The sequence below is a fragment of the Amblyomma mixtum genome, chromosome 1, assembly GCF_055824585.1.
Source record: "Amblyomma mixtum isolate Tamu chromosome 1, ASM5582458v1, whole genome shotgun sequence".
NCBI lineage: Eukaryota > Metazoa > Arthropoda > Arachnida > Ixodida > Ixodidae > Amblyomma > Amblyomma mixtum.
The window spans coordinates 96073202-96095057 of NC_143012.1; the positions used below are offsets into that span (position 1 = coordinate 96073202).

At 44.7% G+C, this 21856-nt stretch overlaps 1 protein-coding gene across 1 annotated transcript in view; it reads left to right on the top strand.

Moving 5' to 3' along the window:
• Positions 1-20395, top strand: part of LOC149367268 (uncharacterized) — a 99816-nt gene extending 79421 nt beyond the window's left edge. The window contains exons 7-10 of the mRNA XM_089573456.1: positions 3085-3228; positions 5798-5889; positions 19468-19699; positions 20369-20395. Coding sequence (XP_089429582.1) covers positions 3085-3228; positions 5798-5889; positions 19468-19699; positions 20369-20395 — 495 coding nt within the window. The remainder of the gene's footprint in view (positions 1-3084; positions 3229-5797; positions 5890-19467; positions 19700-20368) is intronic.
• The last annotated feature ends 1461 nt before the right edge of the window (positions 20396-21856 follow it).

Sequence of the window (21856 nt, forward strand, 5' to 3'; positions counted from 1 at the left end):
TTAAGAAGTTTGCGGAGATACAGTGGCAGCAACTGACAAAGGACAGGGTTAATTGGAGAGACATGGGAGAGGCCTTTGCCCTGCAGTGGGTGCAGTCAGGCTGGTGATGATGATTTCATTGACCACTTTCTTTCTTTTATAAATGAAATAAAATTAAAGATAATACTTGGCGGTGATGTGAATTTAGACATGATGTGTGACAGTATTCATACGCGAGTTTCAATGTTGTGATTAAGAGCAGTAACTGTGAAACTGTCATTTCTAAACCAACTCGTGTTACTTCTGCTACTGAAACTTTACTTGATCTTTTTATTACAAATTATGACACCTCATGTGTTGAATCAGAAGTACTGCTGTGTGACATTAGTGACCACCTTGGTATAATTATGGGTGTTGAAAAGACCAAAGCCATAAAAACCAAAGCCATGTCACGCTACCCAGTTCGTCTCTGAAAAAAGCTTAGAAATGTTCCGCGATGGTATTAGCAAGGTAGATTTCTCTGAGCTGTATTTTTTGGTAGACTCCAACGTTGCCTATGAATTTTTTATTGATACTGTGAAAAAAGTGTATGCAAAGCATTTTCCATATGTAACCAAAGGGCAATCGACATGTATAAGAAATCCATGGATTACACGTGATTTATTAAAGGAAATAAAAAAACTAAATATACAATAACTTTATCAAATGCAGGGATCCTGCAGTGTTTGCAACATTTAAAGCCTATCGAAATAAGCTAAACAAAGATATTAGGTTGCTGGAAATCGACATTTCTGGGAGTATTTTGAAGGACGTGGTAATAATTCAGACCTGCTATGGAAAAAACTTAATTCGGTGTTGAAGCCATTGAAACCATAACATGTGGCGATAATGTCCTCACGGGTGCCGCTGAGTCGAATGCTTTTAACAGCTTTTTTACAGATGTCACAAGCATGCCTTGTGACAATACTGACTACCCCTACGTTAATGATCGCTTAGAAAATAGCTTGTTCCTTCATTCTGTTTCTGAGGCTGAGGTTGTGTCGGCATTTTTGGAACTTTCTAATAGTTCGGCCTGTGATGCGGACGATATCCAGGTCAAGCCAATTAATTTTGTTGCAGACATATTAACATCGCCACTAAGTTATTTATTCAACTTATGTTTTTTAAATGGCATATTTCCAAATAAAATGTAGGTGGCTAAAGTAGTAGTTATTCACAAGAATGGTGACAAGAACTTCCTTGGAAATTACAGACCTATTTCTTTGCTCCCTGTCTTTTCTAAAGGCTTAGAAAAGCTTATTTCCTCTCGACTACAAAAATTCATAGAAAAAAATCGTATTTTAACAGCATGGCAGTTTGGATTTCGGAAGAATAAATCCCCTGAGCTTGCGCTTCTTCACGAGAAAGAATATATCCTGGACAGTTTTGAAAAGAAACATATCGTGCTAGCTATCTTCGTAGATTTCAAAAAAGCTTTTGATTCTCTAAATCACGAACTGCTGATTAGAAAGCTAGAAATGTATGGAATTAGAGGTCTTCCTCTGCAACTTTTAAACTCTTATCTTTCTAATCGTGCACAATATACAAGAATTAATGGCACTGAGTCATCTTTAAAGAATATAAAATGTGGAGTGCTACAGGGAAGTATAATGCGGCCTTTGCTCTTCAACTTATTTATTTACGAAATAGTAAACATCACCGCCAAGCATAGTTTTTTATTTATGCAGACGACACGAGTATTTTCCTCTCAACGAATGACTGCGATTCCCTGATAGACAAAGGAAGCAATATTTTATGCCAACTAAATACCTGGACAGAACTGAATGGGTTAAAAATAAATGTGAATAAAAGCAAGGCTGTTATCTTCCGACCAAGGAAAAAACTTATGCATACAAATAAAAAGCTACTATTTAATTCACAGAACATTGCGATAGTAGAAAAACTTAAAACACATGGAGTCGTCATTCAGGAAACAACGTCATGGGACCATCGTGTAGATAATATCTTCCCTAAACTCGCTCGAGGACAGCTATATCGTAGTACAGCTATATCGGCTGAAAACAATGCTTCCTGTGAGGATTAAGGAGCTCATATACAAATCTTTGTTTTTGTCCCATTTGAATTATTGTCACCTTGTCTGGGGCATGACCACTCTGAATAATCTTGATAAAATTTATCTACTTGAAAAGAAAGAGATAAGGTGCGTATTCCTGCTTAGTTTCACCCAGCATACAAACCAGTACTTTGAAGATGCATGTATTATGAAAATTTTTGACATCTATAGTTTTCAACTGCTTTCGAGGCATAAGAAGGAGCTACTTCGTCATTTGGATTATTTGGGGACACTGGCCTGCCTAACGCCGAGCGAGAACGTGTATAGCACTAGACAACACTCCCCGTGGCAGACTAAAACTCCAAGAACAAACTACGGAATAAAAATGATTGCCTTCCAGCCGATTAAACACCTAAACACGTTACATCATAAAAATATTTACATAATTAGTACGCCGATCCGTGACCTTTGTAAACATTTCCTGTGTTTCAAACATTAGTCTGGTTTTATAATATTTTCATTTTTCCTTTTTATTCAATGTTTGCATCATAAGTTTGTAGTGCTATTTTAGTTACTGTGATACTGTTGCACATTACGTATTCTTTCAAATACACTGTAGCGCAGCAAAAGACGAGGACACAAGAGGCGAGAGACGAACACCACGAGCGCTAACTTCCAACAAAACTAACTTCGTTTTGTTGGAGGTTAGCGCTCGTGGTGTTCGTCTCTCGTCTCTTGTGTCCTCGTCTTTTGCTGCGCTACAGTGTATTTGAACTATGTACCAACAAGCCCAAAAAGCCACGCTACTGAACGTATTCTTTGTTCCCCTGATGCCTTTGTACATGTAGGGGCCGAGGTCTCGTCAAGCCTTGCTGGCTTTTTTCCTGGGCCGTTTTCATCATTGTGATGAATAAATCTCTATTATTATTATTATTATTATTATTATTATTATTATAGCATGAAGTCCTGATAGGCACACGTTGCAAGGGCTCTCTGTTCCCGCATGCTTAGCTTGCCGACTGTTGTAACATGCCATTTTCTTTCTTTTCTAGGCGTTCTACAAGGATCGGTTCATTGGAGAGGAAAAAACGGTATTCTCGGCATTGACTAAATTGTACATGCACAGCACATTCTATAACTTCTCGGAACTACTGTCTGTACATTTCACGAAGACTGACGGAAGGTCGCCCCTAAAAGTGAGTTCTGTAGTCACTCTTGTATACTAGCGGCTACGTTCCCTATAAATGTCCGAATGATTCATGAACTGTCCACTAACAGAACACGCCTAGAAGAACCATACTTTGTAAATATTCGGTGCGCCTTATAAGCAACAACTTAGAATAAAAGCGTTGCTTTTCTCTCGATACTAAAATAAGTTATGTAGCAGCAAAGCAGCTTTATCATGCAAGAGAGGTTTTTAGCTTTCGCATGCAAGATTTAATTTATTGCAGAATCGACGAGTACCTTTAATATAAACCAATAGTTCTAATTTTCGAAATCGCACTTAGAGACATGATCCCTTTTTACGAGCATGCGCTGACTTCCCCATGACCACTCAAGGCACAAGTCATGTTCACTATTATAATAAATTGCGATCACTATATTAAGATGTTGATTGATCCTAGGTAAAACGTGGAAAAAAGTAGCAGCTGGTCGTATGAAGAAATCAGCCATTCTACGTGCCGTTACTAATTGCATACAACGCTTTCGTACGATCGTTACTCGAATATGCGAACGTTCCATGGTTTCCGCATACTAAATATCTGATAGGAAAATTAGAAGCAATCCAAAGAAAGGCAGTCAGATTTATGTTTAATAAATACAGGCCTACTGACTCACCCACCGAACAACTCAAGAAAGCCGGCATTCTCACTCTGGAAAATAGAGCTAAACTTGCACGACTAAAAATACTTTACCAGTTACTCCATAATCAGCTTAACCTTGATAAAACTAGGTACCTTATGGCCCCAGAGACAAGACCTACACGTCACAGACACTCAGAAACATTAAAAGAGCACACATTTCGTACTGACTGCCTGAAATACTCCTTTTTTTCCACTCACAATAAGAGAATGGAACACCCTTGACCACTCTATTACCCGCAGCACATCACTAGATATTTTCACTCAGTCAGTAGAAAATTATCTTCAGTCGTAAACACACTTGAATTCTGAACCTTTGTTGACAACTTCCTTTTTGCCTTGCTATTTTTCTTACCAGTGCAGTGTTCGTTTCTAATGTCATATATATCCCATGTATTGATTATGTTATCTTGTCTTGAACTAACTGTACAATCCGACGATCCTATATTGCTGTACCCGTGACTTTTATGTATTGAACCTTAATTAAGTGCGACACTGTAGTCGTTTATATTGCCCTTCAATCCTTCTTCTTGTTCACTCTTTGTGTCCATTATTCATGACGTTGTTGTAGTTTTTCCTTTGATGTGCCTTGCTCCAGCGCCCTTCCTGTTAAAATCCCCAGTGGATTGACAGTATCTTTAAATAAATAAATAAATAAATAAAAGGTGCGATCTTTAGCCACTGGCCATAACTTAATCCAGGGAAGACGTACATTCACCTGAAGCTCAGTTTGGAGGCACCACGAACTACGTTTCCGTAAAAAAAAGGGGGGCGGACCGAAGCGTGGCCTTGTGGTAGAGCATCCGCCTCGCATTCGGGAGGTGCTGGGTTCGATCCCCAGTGCTGCCGGCTACCCACCGGTTTCTTTAATGGGTACAAGGTTTCCCCTGGCCTGGTGCTCGGCTCTTCTAGGATAAGATGCTTGGGAAAAGGGTCTTGACCACAGTTGCCTTGACGGATCAGAGATAAGTTCCGCCGTCAAGCAACCCTAAATCCGCCTTGTGCGGTAGAAGCCCAAATTGTGGCCCTTTTCGACACAGTGACGGGATTTGAAGGCGCAGGCTCCTTTCCCAAGCTATGCAACCCCAGGAAGCCGAGCACCAGGCCGGGCCATAGCTTGAACTCATTGTGGGAAAACCGGTGGGTACCCGTCCGGCGGCGGGAGTCCAACCCACCACCTCCCGAAGCCGAAGCGGGTGCTCTACCACGCGGCCACGACTGCTATACGCAAGTTGCTGTACGACTGCGAGTTCCTGCACGTCCGCTGCAGGAAAAATGCTTCTGCCGTGACACTAGCGTTACCCCGGACCCATGGAAGCTGCGGCACATTATTGCTGCAGATTTTCCGATGTCATCTGTTCCCGCCTCACCCTCTTAAATTCTCTTAGAATCCGCGCCGTTACATTAAGATATTATCGGTTTTCTCGAAATCGTATCATATGCCCTGTCGATTGCCACTTGTTATCAACTGGTCCTCATTACTTAGCGCATGACGCAATTTTTCTCCTCGCTAAAATTACACCTATCAGTTTCGTATTTGTACTGATTCCGTTGTCTCTCATTTCAATTCATCCATTTTCTTTATCCTCCATGTTTCTGCCTTACATGTAAGTAGCGGTAACGTACCGTATACAGTGCTGTTCCTGCTGCTTCAGGGAAGACCGCCGCTAAAGCTAAGTTATCTTCAAGAAAGCATCGAAATTGGCAATTTCCCCAAATACTGTGTAACCTTTGAGCCTTGAAGAGTGCTGTAAAATTAAAATAAAAAACGTAGCTAATGCATTCTTCCCCATAAGCTAACCATGCAAGTTTTAAAGTATAGGCTTACGAGGTAGAAATATGCTGCCTGCGGGAGACTAATTTGTTCATTCAGAACACTTCTCTTCATTTTTATCCGTTTTAGGGCAACATACCTGACACGAACTTGGGATTCACTCTGCCAACGTCGACGCTCTACGCGTACGGCACATACACGGGAAAAGAAGGCGACAAAAAGTAAGGCACTTTTGAAACCTTGTGGGAATGCGCGTCCGAAAGGCTGTAGTTAGAGAGCAAGCGGCGGAAAATATGATTTCCATCCTCTTTTCAGAAGGTAACCAAAGCATGACCTTGTGCCGTGGAAAAGCAGTAACTATGAGGAGATACTGATAAGCAGGACAGCGTTAAAGCTCCTGTTATGCGGTAATTATGGTGTAGTCGTAGCTGGTATTTCTAGCTAGAAACACCCGGTGACGCAACTTAGGTGGGAAACCTAGGGCGTGTGAATTTGTGACCCCTAGATAGCGTGACCACCAAATTCTGAGCACGCTGACCACCGCGGCAGGTGGCAGTTAAATGAGGGGGTGGTCGCCAGGTGTTGTCCAGGTGGATCAACTTGGGTTGCATAAACACCACGGATGGGAGCACCTGCCGTCGCGAAACCCTCTCTTAACAGCTGCGCCACTTCGCCAGCAGTGGTATGAGGACAAGCAGGGATCTGTGAATGGGATCGACAACGGTAACCCACTCAAGCTATTACGTTTCATTCTTAATGCAAGGATTAAGTGTCTGCACAATTTTACTTTCCATTTTGTTTTATACCGTACTCCGTAGTCCTGGTCTCAGACCTCTGTGCCCACAACGACAAAAACAGAAAGAGGGAGCGGAGACGAATTTTTCGAGCACTTTATGAAACTACAAAAAAGGGCTAGAAAATGCTGCGTAAAGTTGGGCGCTTAAATAATGGACCAGTAGAACGGAACCTGTTGTTGTGAACGTGAATTTCTAACACCGGAACGCTCCAAAGGATTACGTCCAGGCCGGCGTCTCAACGAGCCTGCGCGTCGTCTTTGTGGAGAGTGTTGCGCGTTCGGCCGGTGAGCTACAGAGACGCTCCCCAAGGACGGCGTCCAAGCCTGCGTCTCTCCGAGCCCGCGCGTCGTCATCATGGAGCGCGTTGTGCGTTCGGGCCGGACAGCTACCGGAACGCTATCGGGGTTGGCGTTCAAGCCTTGCAGGCCAATCAGCCACCAGGACGCTCCTGATTGGACGAAAAGGGGCTGGAGTCTGTGCCGAGTCTATTTAAGGGCTCCCGTCTTCTTTGTCTGTGTCATTTCCTGTTGGGGTACATCGTGCCATATATCGTGCTTCTCGCTGCTTGTAAATATGTAAAAAATTACGAGGAACTTTAGCGGCTAAAGTGGTTAAAGGCGAAAGCCTGAGTGCTGCATTCTGCTACGCGATTGTTCACTGCACATTCTGTTGGTGCATTAATTAACTGCCAATTAATGACGCTTAATCTTTGCCTTCAGGAGTGGAACGCGAACGCGACAGCGACAGCGCTACCAGGCAGTCCACGGAACGCCACCACACGTTCGGCGCGATGCGTTGCCATTTGAATGCAACGCTTTTTGAGGAAAGGTCGCTCGTCGGTAAATTCGTATTTGAGGACAGGAAATGTATCTGTCTCTCATATCTCGGTGGACACCTAAACCTCATCGTAACGGGAAGGGAGGAAGATGGAAGTGAACGAAGACTCCGTATTCACTAGACGCGCCTTTGTTCATTCCAAACCATCGAGCTTGCATGGCGGAGTGGTAGCGTGCTCGTCTCGCACTCTGTAGACCGGGGCTCGATTCCCGAGCTCGGCCAATTTCCTACTCGGTTTTATTTATCTGGTCTGACTAGAAAGGTTATTTAGGCTAATTGGTTAAGTAAGTCCCGCTAACTTGGAGCATCACTATACGATCCCTTTAATTGGTTGCATGGTTAGTAGCCAAAGTACAATTGGCCCCGTTTGAAATTCGCGCACTGTGACGTCACGACCGTTTCGACCAATTTAACAGCGTGACATTTCTGTCGACAACTTCTGCTTACAACGATGAGGCATTAAAGGCTTCCGCCTTAATACATATACCTTTTTTTCACGCTGCTCCTTAACAACCCCCCGTCTCTTCATTGCTCCGGCCGGTTGGCGACAGCGGACCCGCGTCCCGACGACAACTGAGAGCCCGCGTCTCAACACTGCGAGTGATAATAAATCTACAGGTATATTGAATTGACATAGGAGACCATCGTAGCTGTGGGCTGATTTTGAGCAGCTGTACTCACAAAAGTAATCAATTAAACTGAGATCTAGATTTTTCACTTAGGGTGAATCAGTACATGCTGACGAGTTCCGCAGGGCAGCTCATACTGAGACGCGATGCAACTTCTGCCACTCATTTCCTTGGTAACTGCTCACGGACGGCGTCATGCTGAACTCGGCGCTCTCGTGTATTTGGCTTGCTGTTGGGAGTCAGTGTCAACCGCGCACGAATGTGTGCATCGCCAGTCGAGGTACCAGCGAACGCCTGCCGCACAAGGAACGTAGGAGCCTCCTCCGCAGAGAGCGAGAGCGCGTCGGACGAAATGATTTCTACCTGTCAACGAAAGACATATGCAACTCTCAGAAAATGCTACGAGACTGAGCAGAGAATTGCAGTGCCAAAGGGATATTTGCGGGCCTTATTCTGCACTGTTAGCTGGTTTACTCTGCTTATCGTTGCTCAGGTCGACAAATTCTGGCTCGTCTTCCGGCGTTCAAAGCCACCGGTATCTTTCCTCTGGCGGCGACGCTGGCTTTGATCGTAGCTTCGAGCAGCTTAACGTGCGGTTCGCGTAGAGCACACTCTTGCCTGTACACCATTATTTGATTAGTGGGCAGGAGAGGCAGAATTCGTCCTCTGAGCTCTTATTCCGACGCACGGAGCAGCTTCCGGCTCTAGCCACCGGTCAAGTGCGCTCTGGGTCTGTATGAGAAAATCTGCGCTGTTGGACGCAACGACCATGTCCTCTATAGACCTGAATGTTTTATCTCAAGCCGTGGCAATAGTAAACAAGGCATCTGGCGCCGCCATGGCTGCCGGGCACTTACACTTCGTGTTTCTACAGGTTATGCAGATGGTGACTGCTTATCATGGCAGCATCGATGCAACGTGTCCCGTTCCTGATTACACCGTTTTGAAGGGCTGTACGGGCCCGCCCTTCATCTGCGCTACCTTGGATTCCAAGTCACCACTGGACATGACAGCACTGCCTGCGGTTGATACTCTCGCTTGCTGGCCACCATGGGCACCTTCGGACGAAAGACTACTAAAGCAGCCGCCGCAGCCGACCATTTCGGGATCTGGTGCCGCCATGGCTGCCAGGCACTTACACTTCGTGTTTCTACAGGTTATGCAGATGGTGACTGCTTATCATGGCAGCATCGATGCAACGTGTCCCGTTCCTGATTATACCGTTTCCAAGGACTGTGCGTGCCCGCCCTTCATCTGCGCTACCTTAGATTCCAAGTCACCACTGGACATGACAGCGCTGCCTGCGGTTGATTCTCTCGCTTGCTGGCCACCATGGGCACCTTCGGACGAAAGACTACTAAAGCAGCCGCCGCAGCCGACCATTTCGGGATCTGGTGCCGCCATGGCTGCCAGGCACTTACACTTCGTGTTTCTACAGGTTATGCAGATGGTGACTGCTTATCATGGCAGCATCGATGCAACGTGTCCCGTTCCTGATTATACCGTTTCCAAGGACTGTGCGTGCCCGCCCTTCATCTGCGCTACCTTAGATTCCAAGTCACCACTGGACATGACAGCGCTGCCTGCGGTTGATTCTCTCGCTTGCTGGCCACCATGGGCACCTTCGGACGAAAGACTACTAAAGCAGCCGCCGCAGCCGACCATTTCGGGATCTGGTGCCGCCATGGCTGCCAGGCACTTACACTTCGTGTTTCTACAGGTTATGCAGATGGTGACTGCTTATCATGGCAGCATCGATGCAACGTGTCCCGTTCCTGATTATACCGTTTCCAAGGACTGTGCGTGCCCGCCCTTCATCTGCGCTACCTTAGATTCCAAGTCACCACTGGACATGACAGCGCTGCCTGCGGTTGATTCTCTCGCTTGCTGGCCACCATGGGCACCTTCGGACGAAAGACTACTAAAGCAGCCGCCGCAGCCGACCATTTCGGGATCTGGTGCCGCCATGGCTGCCAGGCACTTACACTTCGTGTTTCTACAGGTTATGCAGATGGTGACTGCTTATCATGGCAGCATCGATGCAACGTGTCCCGTTCCTGATTATACCGTTTCCAAGGACTGTGCGTGCCCGCCCTTCATCTGCGCTACCTTAGATTCCAAGTCACCACTGGACATGACAGCGCTGCCTGCGGTTGATTCTCTCGCTTGCTGGCCACCATGGGCACCTTCGGACGAAAGACTACTAAAGCAGCCGCCGCAGCCGACCATTTCGGGATCTGGTGCCGCCATGGCTGCCAGGCATTTACTCTTCGTGTTTCTACAAGTTGGTTATTCCTATCGTTGTGTAAATGACAAACCTTTTAGAAAACTGGCGTCAGATCCCACCCAAAGCCTGTACATGCTTGCATGTCGCACGATCTATTTAGGATTTTGCTGCTCTATTGCCTTTTTTTGTCTGCTTTCAAAGTTGCTCATACTGCTTGCCGGGGATGTCGAGCTTAATCCTGGTCCTCTTACCGAAGAGCAAGAACAGGAAATGTTTAGTGCTATTATGCAGATAAAATCAATCTTGGAAAAACAGTCCGACATTCTTGACGAAATTCGTTCGCTTCGAAGTAATCAAGAGGGCATTGAATAAAAAGTAGAGGAGCTCGCATCCAAGGTTGCGTGCGCTGAAGACCGCGCATCATGTGTCCCACAGTTAAAAGAATCAATAGAAAGGATCTCGTCTCGTGTCGAATCGGTTGCTTCCTCGTTTGCGACAGTCCACAAAGACCAAGACGATCTAGATAACAGATCGAGAAGGAACAACCTCATCATTTTTGGCCATCCACATTCCGAGAATGAAACATGGACACTGTGTGAAGAACGGATTATGACTTTTTGCGCTAAGAAACTTAGTGTAGAACTTAGCTCGATGACTATGGAAAGAGCGCACAGGTTTGGGCGTTACTCACCTGGAAAAAACCGGCCGATTATAGTGAAATTCTTATCTTTCAAAGACAAGCAACGCTTACTTGCAGCTGCCTCAAAACTAAAAGATACGGGTTTTGCTATCAGTGAAGACTACTCGGCTAAAGTAAGGCATGAGTTGAAGAAGCTGATAGAGTTCGCCAAGGAACGTAGCGCTGACTTCAAACTTAATGTCAACAAACTATAGTTGCCGAAACATGTATGACAGCGCTACTGATGCCGTGAAAAGCATAAACCAATAGCCATCAGGGAATCCTGCATCGCAGAAAAGAGCAGATCCTAAAACCGACTTGATAATTATTGCGGTGAACTGGCTCAGCCTCAAGAATAAAAAAGAGGAGTTTTCTGCACTCTTGGAATTGGTCAAGCCAGATGTGGTCATTGGCACCGAGTCATGGTTGGACGAAACAATACGCTCCTGTGAGATATTTCCGCCTAATTACAATGTATACCGGAAGGACTGTAACAAGCATAGCGGTGGTGTATTTGTCATTGTCGGTAATGGACTGAACAGCATAGCTCTTAACACAGAAAGCAAGACATGTGAAGCGGTCTGGTGTAAGGTCGTACTGCCTAACTGTTCCTCAATGGCTATTGGTTCATTTTACAGACCTCCAGCCCTTAAAATACCGCAGCCCCTATTTGAATTGAGCAACATCCTATTAAACCTGGATGCATCTTACGTTATTTTAGGTGGTGACTTTAATTTACCTAGTGTAGAATGGGTCTCCCTTAAGCCAAATATAAACACCACATTGCTTCTCCAAACTGCTTTTCGTGAAATGATGAACACTCAATCCCTATTTTAGTTTGTGGAATGCCCAACTAGAATAGGCTGTAGTAGTGCAAATGTACTTGATTTGATTTTCTGCAACGATCGCACCCTCGTTTCTTAAAACACCAAAATTCCCGGTTTAAGCGACCATGAAGTAGTAATCGCAAGATCATCTGTTTTGCCGAGCACCCCAGAAAGTTGCCACCACGAACGGTATTTCATTACGACAGAGGAGACTTTACCTCGCTATCCCGTGAACTCGATGCCTTTCTCCCAGAATTTACACATCACGCACCATTTCATCGAAGCGTTGAACAGATAAGCTTTGGATGAGCAACGCCTTTCGAACCTTGATAAACAAAAGGCACCGCTTATACCGTAGGTACTGTCAATCACCAGAGCCTTTCTTGCACTGTAAATTGAAGGTGCTGAACAAGACTATAACGCGAAAGATGCGCAGGGCCGAACGTGCGTATCTGGGTGTTCTAGGCGGAAAAATGATGAATAATCCAAAGCAATTCTGGAAGTATGTAAAAAGTAAGCAGCGTGTAAAAGACAACATTCCCGATATTATAGATAACTTCAACTATAGCTCGGATCTGGAAGGCAAGGCTGAACAGTTTAATCGTTATTTTCAGTCAGTTTTTTTCTATATCGGCATGCCCTACAGACGATTTACATATTGTGAATGAGTTTACGGAGATGAGTGGCATAGATATCTCAGTACATGGAATAGTGTTACTTTTGCAGAAACTGAAGGTAAACACGGCACCCGGTCCTGAACGTATCCCGACCTATATATTGAAGAACTGTGCAGTTTCTGTCGCTCCGTTTTTAGTAACTTTATTTCAAAAATCAATGGATGTCGGCGCGTTGCCCGATGACTGGAAAAGCGCCAACGTAGTTCCTCTATATAAAAGTGGCGACAAAACAAAAACTGTAAACTATAGGCCTATCTTCCTTACAAGTGTTATATACAAATCGCAAGAGCACACCGTTTACACTAATTTATTTAAGCACCTCCAGGACAACTTTTTTTTTGTCCAATGCAACATGGCTTCAGAAAGGGCTTTTCGTGCGATATGCAACTGATGGAGTTTGCTCATAATGTCGCTTTCTCAATTAACAATGGTAACCAGGTTTATTTTTGGATTTTGAGATAGCTTTTGATTCGGTCGCACATAATTTATTATTACTGAAACTGTCTACCCTCAAAGTTCCACCCACCCTTGAAATGGATCGAAGCGTTTTTCTTGATTATGTAAGTTCATCAGATATTGCTGTTTTATCAGGTGTTCCCCAGGGATCGATTTTGGGCCCTCTTCTTTTTTTTAATATTTATCAATGATATAGTTGACCGCGTTTCCACTCGGGTCAGATTGTAGGCTGACGATTGTTGCATTTACCGTGACGTCATTTTTCTAAGCGACTTCTATGAATTGCAAAATGACCTTGACTCTGTCCTAGCATGGTGCAAAACATGGAACATGAGATTAAATTTTCAAAATGTAAAGTTCTGCAATTTACAAATAAAAAACAACCATTAGCTACCCAGTACTCTTTAGGCGACAGAAACTTATCATTTGTTAAGAATTACAAGTACTTAGGTATTATCTTCGCAAACAATCTTTCTTGGAACGATCGCGTAAACCATACTGCTGCCAAAGCTAGTCGGGTCTTAAACTTTTTAAAACGCAATTTCAAGCAGGCACCTGCTGATTTGAATTAGACACTCTACTTGACAAACGTGCGTCCCATCTTAGAGTGTGGTTTTTCGACTTGGGATCCTGCAACAAAAACACTTATCAGCGAACTGGAGCGAATTCAAAAACGAGCAGCAAGATTTGTGTCCGCAAACTATGATTTCACCAAAAGCTCCTCTGAGATGTGCAAAAATTTGGGCTGGCCTTTACTGTAAGACAGACGCAAATACCTTAGCCTTAAGCTATTTTACAATATTTTTATAGGCGTAACAGATTTGTCTAAAGATCCATACATGAAAGCTCGCAGCTGTATATCCTCCCGTTTAGATCATTCTTTAAAGGTTCCAGAATACCAGTGCCGTATAAATGTCTTTAAGAACTCATTTTTTTTCCCAGAACAGTGCATGACTGGAATAAATTGCTGGAAGTTGGCTTAGCCCCGCAATCTTCTTTTGAAAGTGCTCTGTCGCGCCTTTTGTTGAATTAACCTTTTTTTTGCGTCTTTCTTGCTTTCATGGTTCTTTTGTTATAAGTTTGCTCAGTGTTGGAATGCGTTGTATTTTTTATTGTTCGTTGGTTTGTTTTGTACACAGTGTCATCTGCATGGCAATGTATACTTAGCAACTGTATCCCCTCGACAATAATGCCCTCGACGGGCGCTGTAGGTACATAAGTAAATAAATAAATAAATAAATAAATAAATAAATAAATAAATAAATAAATAAATAAATAAATAAATAAATAAATAAATAAATAAATAAATAAATAAATAAATAAATAAATAAATAAATAAATAAATAAATAAATAAATAAATAAATAAAAATACCGTTGATTTGCGTAGTCGAAGAAATGCGAATTAGGTGCTCTAGCAGTTCGGTTTTCGTTTCTTGTTCCGGTGTTCGGACTGAATGTCCACGGATGGCAGTTGTACGGCTAGCGGTAATGAATTAATCTCCGTATTTGCGGAACGGTTCATTATCTAGGTTCGTATATCGCTGCGAGTCTTCCTAGCACTTTTATCACAGCACTCTTATCACAGAACTGCCAGCTCCCAGGGTTACATCACGCCAAGGCGCGCGTTGACTGAGTTCGCAAAGTGAGCAGGCAGGCTTTCGCTTTCTCGCACGTAAGTAGTGCTAAGTGTCTAAGCCTCCTTTTTTTATTTGAGCGTGGGTTGTTGCTTTGCAAGGTATGGCCGACGTCACCTTCAAGGTCGCTCCACCATTGACTCCAACAGGCACGTAGCTCCTCTGCATTTACCTGAGCTTCCTCACATTGGCTGCAGCTTGCAGGACGTGCCTCCGAACTAACCCGGTTTACTCGGAGGCTTCATACGAGGTTCTTGGCTGGGACCGTGTTGAGTAGTTTTCCCGCAGTAGAGTTCCTCCTGGACTGATCGTTCTGCGGAGCGGCAGACCAACCGGTCTGCCGCAGGGAAGCCAGTGTGTGCGGGAAGTGGTGCGCGGGAAGCATTCTCCTTGGAGAAAATACAGCGCACTCCTGACACACGGATGAAGAAAGACAAGACGACACAGCGCTCACTTCAACTGATTATTTTATCTTGGAGCAATATAGTAGTAGTAGTACAAGACCTTTATTCGGCCATAATTTACAGGCCGAGCATGTCGACCGCCTGGGCGACCAGAAGACGCTGTTCTTTCTCCCCTTCAGCGCCAAGACAGTCGGGCCAGGTGGTGATGGATAGAGAGGGTAGGGGGTAGGAACCCGATTGCTGAGCAGCCGGGCAATGCAAGAGGCAATGGGCCAGGTGCGCATAGATACAGGGGCAGTTGGGACAGGAAGGGTCCGATCGATAGCGATAGAGAAAGAGGCGAGACGGGGTGATAACAGCATTCATTTGGATATGCCGAATAAGGCGAGCCTCCGGCACCGTGAGTGATGAATGAGGGGGAGGGTGAAGGCGTTCGTCTAGGCGGAGCTCGAGGTAGACCTCTTTTATGGTGCGGCGAAGGGTGAGTCTCCCACCGTCCTCCGAGGGCTTGGGCCAGGGGATCAACGGTGCCCGGAAAAGTGTGTCGCGGGCTAGCTGATAGGCCAGCTCATTGCCGTCAATCCCCGAATGCCCAGGGACCCAGCGAAGGAAAACGATGGAAGGCTGCAATGCGGAGACCGCTTGTTCGACCTCCTGTTGGAGAGAAGGGGTTAGGGTGCGTTTCTGTATGTGGTCTATAGCGGCTTATGAGTCTGAATAGACTGTGTACTCTTGAAGAGAGGGAAGGAGAGCAAATGACTGGAGGACATGCGCAATGGCGAGGACCTGGAGGGACAATGCATCCGGAGGGTGTAGATACGGCCCGCTGGTGTGGGTTTCAGGAGCGGGGAGGTGTGGATGGTACAGGGCGTAGCCGCAGGAACCTCGAGGAGCCACGAAGGGGGCATCCATATATGTGTTCGAAAAGTGGGCAGGAAGACATGGGTAACAGCTGCTGAGTTTGCAAGCGACCGAAAGATAACATTGTGAAATTGAAAAGACACATGAGGGCAAGGGTGACCCTTGGAGGCAACAAATATTGAAAGCTAAACACGAATAAAAGACAAGTGGAGGGGCGATTAAAAGGATGACGCTTAAAAGGACAACGCGAACATGCAGTACAAGAGAAACAAAATACACTACGAGATGACAACAAGGGAACAAAATGCACTAAAAGGCCAAAAAGACCATTAAAGATAGGAACACATCGAAAATCAATAAAAGAACCAAGAGGGGCGTTAAACGCGAAAGACAGAAAACAACCTTGTCCGAAAGGTAAAAAAGGCTAACGGACGTATTTCGGAATGCTACACATTAAAGCTACTCTGTGCCTGGCTCAAGGGTCACCCTTGCCCTCATGTGTCTTTTCCATTTTTGTATGTTAACTTTCGGCCGCGTGCAAACTCAGCAGCTGTTACCCAAGTCTTCCCGTCTACTTTTCGAACGCATACATGTATATATGTTGCTCCAAGATAAAATAATCAGTTGAAGTCGGCGCTGTATCGTCCTGTCTTTCTTCGTCCATGTCTTAGGAGTGCGCTGTATTTTCCCCAAGATAAACTAACGACTAGCCCGCTCTTCCACCCTTGCAAGCATTCTACGTTGCGCGTTTTCCCATTAGTGTGAGCGTGCATTTAGGCACCCTTTCCAAGACTTCGCGGCGTGCCTCGCTGTAAGCGTAAGCTAGCGCGGTGCGCAGCGGATGAACAAAGACGGCGATAGAGAACAAAGCCCCAGGATGAAAGTGGAGGCGGAAGGTAGGACCGTAGCGTCACTGGACTGGCCACTGGTAGGACGTCACTGGAAAGGTATGCGGCGAGCGCGTCGCTAGAAGTGGTAGTTGCGGTCGCCATTTTCTCAGATGTAGCACCACAGCCGCGCCGCCGCTGTCCGTTCGCGCAAGGCGATGCTCAGCCACGGCGGATGACTGCACGAGCGGTCGCAATGAACACTGGAAAATGGTTTAGAGCTTACAAGGAGTGATAAGTGCAAGTCATATCAAGCAATTCACCTCCGATAAAGCTGGAGTAGTATGATGCGAACGAGGGGAATTTGACTTTGGCATATTAAAATGCGGCATAAATTTTAACTACTCACCAAGGGTTATATTATATTTAGATACTGTCGTCCTTTTTGCAACAGCTATAATGTAGTAAGGCGGTCTGTAGACGCCAAAAATGCGTTCGCTTTGAGCGATAAAAGTGCGCTAGGTGGCTCTGCCACCGTTTTCATGAAGAGGGAGTGAAGCCAAACTGATGTTGGCCCCCATCAGAAGCTTTCGCCCTTCTAATGATTACAGTGCCACATTAAATGAAAATGAAAAATTTACGAGAGAACAACAGAAACAATGAAATACAGATGCCAGGGTTGCCGGCCGACTTATCGAATAGCCTACGTTGCGTCGACGAAGAGATTTCAGGGTCAATAGGCTACACCGTGATTCATGTGAAAACTGCTGCCGCCGAATAATATTTGGCGCACACGTAGGGAGTTTCAGTGTAGAGGCGGAAAAATTCCTGAATACAATTGTCTCAGGACTTAATGCACGTTTTCATCCGAGGTACTTTTGAAAAGAACCAAAAACAGCAGGAGATAGAATTTCACTCAACGCAACAATATGATAGAGTTGTCATCAATGTTCCCTCTTCAATGTGATCTTGTAGTTTTACTTTTTTTGCGCTTTAAAATCTTCGCCGCACCAAACCGCCATATAGCTTCACACCTTTCCTTCCTTCACATCTTGTCAAGAGCTTATACGAGCGAAATTTTCTGATCAAGTTACCGTGTGTCATATATTTTGATAGCATCTCGCGATCAGAAATGAACCCCTCTCACCTCGGAAAACAACACTTATCTAACAAAAAATATAAACATTCGACAACTGCCTCAATAGCCTTACTCAATAAGAAAATGCGGCCATCTTTACGAAATTGCAAAAAAGAATGAATATAGTAAAAGGCTGTACTCGGTGGAGAGGAATAAGAACAATTGCTGCCGCATTCTACGATTCTTTATATACTCAAAAGTAGCGACGCTCCTTAGAGGCACGTCAGAGTGTGGTTTGGTTTGTTCTTGGGGTTTAACATGCCAAAGAAACTCAGGCTATGAGGGGCACTGTAGTGAAGGGCTCCGGAAATTTCGACCACCTGGGATTCTTTAACGAGAACTGACAACGCACAGTACACGGGCCTCTAGAGTTTCTACTCCATCGAAACTCGGCCGCCGCGTTCCGGATCGAACCCGCGTCTTTCGGGTGAGCAGCCGAGCGCGGTTACCACTGAGCCACCGCGGCGGGTAAGGAGGCTCGTCAAGGGTTCAATTCCATGATATATTATGAGAACCAGAATCATTTCATCCAACATCATGGCGATTTTGGGTGCGGCGACAAAAGCAAATGGAAAGGCTTGAAGGGGCCGTCGCACCCTACAGAGACATTGCTGTGTTACATAACATGGCACCTTCGAAAAACAAAAGAAACAAAAATAACCAATCCGGTATTAGGTGTTAATCATTTCGGAATCCTTATTTAAATTCCATGGGAGTGCGTAGCTCAAAGTTTCACAACCGTAATTTGTTGGTATCTTTGGTACATACATTTTAATGTCGCTCGCGTAGGGTATTGTACTTCTCCGCGTTCCAAGGCTGACAGCTTTATCAATTCGACGTTAAGTTTTATTAACAGAGCTGTTATAGCGCCCTGAAGTTTCGTAGAGCTGTCGCGAACGGATAGGTCGAAGTTGATTAAAATCGGTTCACAGTGTTCTAGTCAAGGAGCGTTAATTACATATCGAACAGCTTTATTTTGAAGCAGATATAAGCGGTTAATATTCGTAAAAGACGTGGTACCCCACACCAAAAAGCCACACTGTATAACAGAAGAAAACAGCGCACTATAGATCGTCTTCTTAATGCTCTTCGGCGTGAAATATTTCATTCGACACAAAATACAGACACCGTTTGAAAGCTTGTTCAACAACATGTCAACATTATCATTCCAGTTAAAGTTGTTATTAATAATAACACCTCAATTTTTACCGCAGGGACCATTTCGATAAGTGACTTACCGATCCTTAAACAGAGCGGTGGCATATTCGTCAACTTATTACTAGGCCTGAAAACCACTGCCTTCATATTGGCGGTGTTATTCTCATAAGTCATAAGTTATAAGTTATTCTCAAACCATTCTAGGATCAACTGTAAATAATTTGTGGCTTCTTTTTCGAGATCTGGAAACTATGCAGCTCTAAAGAATAAAGTGGTGTGTTCAGCGTGAATGACAAAAGTTTAAAGTTTGCTAATAGAGACAATATCGTTACCATAAAGAAGAAACAGCAACAGCTCCAAGATACTACCTTGCGGTACACCTGAGACGATGTGCCTATTATCAGATAAGTCATTGTTTGTGTATTTGTGTAGGGAACTCCGGTTTCCCACTAACCGACTACTGATCATATTTATACAATATAAGACAGCACACGAGTAGAACTGGCGCAGCCGAAATACAGGAAAGAATTATCCGCTGTTATGAAACAGTTTAATTGCAATGACTTTGTCATGTATGACTGAGGAAAAATTTCATAGTATCGCTTCAGCATGATAAAACGTTTTTATTCTTTTGATGTTTTTTTCAGAATAAAAATTTCCACGCACGAATACGAAGAAGCTTCCACGAAAAAAAATTTCGAGCTTGATCCAGGGAAGAAACGGCCGGAGGTGATAACATTTGACATCATGGCCAACCTTATCACCGCATCCGCTGGTGATGGTCAGATAGACGCCGAAACCGATATATTGGGCGGAGACAGACACAAGCCATGCATTGTGTCCTTAGAACATAATTTCACCGTAGACTCTGTCACAATAGTAAGTACGTTAACCTGCCCCCCCCTTCCCCCCGCACATGTTTACTTGAAGCGATTCCTCTGGAATCGGCAGAGCAAACCTGAAAAAAGAAGTTGTAGCTATCTTGATTTTTTGCGGAATGTAGCTTCTATAGCTCATTGAATTCGGAATGGCAAACACCATTTCAAATTCCCAGCATTGCTGAAGACAAGGTAACAGTGCCCATGTGATCCTATTCCTCACGAAATGGAACGTAGAGCGCTTACCCCAGGAATGATTTTATCAATGAATTGAAAAACTATTGAACATTATTAAAACAATGTAATCAATAGAAGAAAATAATTAGAAAATGAATAGATTACAGTTTGTGTCCTCCAGTTCTCTCACTAGCTGTCGTTGTGTGAGTACTGGGACGGAAAAGGCACAGCATTTGCGGACAATATACAGCCTGCCCAAGATTCCGTCGAGCTTACTTCTAAGATGTCTAGTGAGGCTATGTTTTTCAATGGCCCGCGCGATGCTTATTCTTAACTTGATGAGATCTGATAAGCCGGTGGAACACTGGTGATGCTGTGCAGCCAGCCACAAAACGTGCTCACAAATTAAGCCACAAAGGCTGTTTACTTGGGGTGAAGGCTACAAGTGAGATCCAGTGACAAACGCTCGCACTTTTTTACTTTTTTCCTGCAGCACACCGGCATGTTCAACGAGTATTAGGTAAGTGTTCCGTCTTTGTCCCTTTCCTTATAATGCCATTTGACATCTCTATATTCCCTTAATGCAATGGGGATATTTAGCACCACAAACTTTCTTCTCAGAATTTCTTGAACATGTCCGTGTAAGATTGCACCGTCGTACGCGTTTGATGCCAACCGTGACGCTGGAGGAGCTAGAGAATGGGGAATAGACTGCCCGGGTTGCATTTTATCCAGTCTCCTAATGAGCTGCGTTTGAGTTAATGCGCACAACGCGTATGACATGCTACCGCAGCAACCATATTTCCTAATTCAACAAAGAAGAATTTGCCTGCAGTGCATACCGCAGTCAGCGAGCTCCCCGATAGACGGTCCGGATCGCTGATACGGGCGCGCAAACATGCGGAAAAGAAGGCGGCATCTTATTGGCGCTAGCACCTCCATTGTTAGAAGGCTCGCGGACATGCAATTTCTGCCTGCATCTCAAAGGAGCTATATCCGCAAACAGCTGAGGCACTCAGGCTCACTGCAACTCCACAATAATAAGGGCTGAGTGATTTAATCCGCAACTGTGACAGCGCCTCTCACGAGCGCCACTGGGCCTCAGGTGCAGATTTACGTAGACGCTGCTCCTCTCAATTCCTCGAGGCCCAAATTGATACCACTGGCTTTCTGCGCAGTTCCGCGAAATGGCAAGTGGGCTTGATTCTGAGATGACTGTTTTCACGGCCTCGTTCCTCTCATTCCTCAGGCATGAGTGCCCCTAGTTACCTTCAAAAGTGCTCCCGCCCCTGAGTGTAGCGTAGCACAGCAAAAATTCTTGCCGAAAGCGAGGAGCAGTTTTAAGTTCAACCTGAAGCGATTTCGCGACTGAGACTTACCCATTAATACCTAGACCGACCGCTGGCGGCGCTGCACTTCGTCACCGGAGGCCATAGGTTTTAATGATAACAATGGTCATGTAAATAAATCTGCAGTAGAAGTTAGCAAAAAGGGATTGGAGGATTGGTGGCTGAAAAGCAGAGATGTGAAATAAGGTTGGAAGTGTATGAAACGGTAGGTAAAGAAGATGGCGAATCTTAATGAGAATTAACAACACAGTTGAACAAAAAAAAAATGACAAACTGAGCGTGGTTGCAATTGCCGCTTCACTTCACTTCACTTTATTACCTTAAAGGCCCCCAGGATTGGAAGTATTACATAAGGGATGGGTTACATTGAAAAATCAGATTAAATAAACAAAGAAAAAACGTAAGATACAAATATTATTCGCTATTAAAGGTAGCAGTTAAACAGTTCGCAAATGTTGATGGGCAGGTGATTGCGGCGATGTCGCGTGGAAGGGGGCGCTCTTATCTATTTATCCATTCATCCATCCATCCATGAAGAGACAAACTCTTCTTGAGACAAATGTCGAAGGATTGTTGAAAAAGATTTTAAACCAGCCAAAGACGTGCTAAATCTAATATAGAAGCCAAAACGC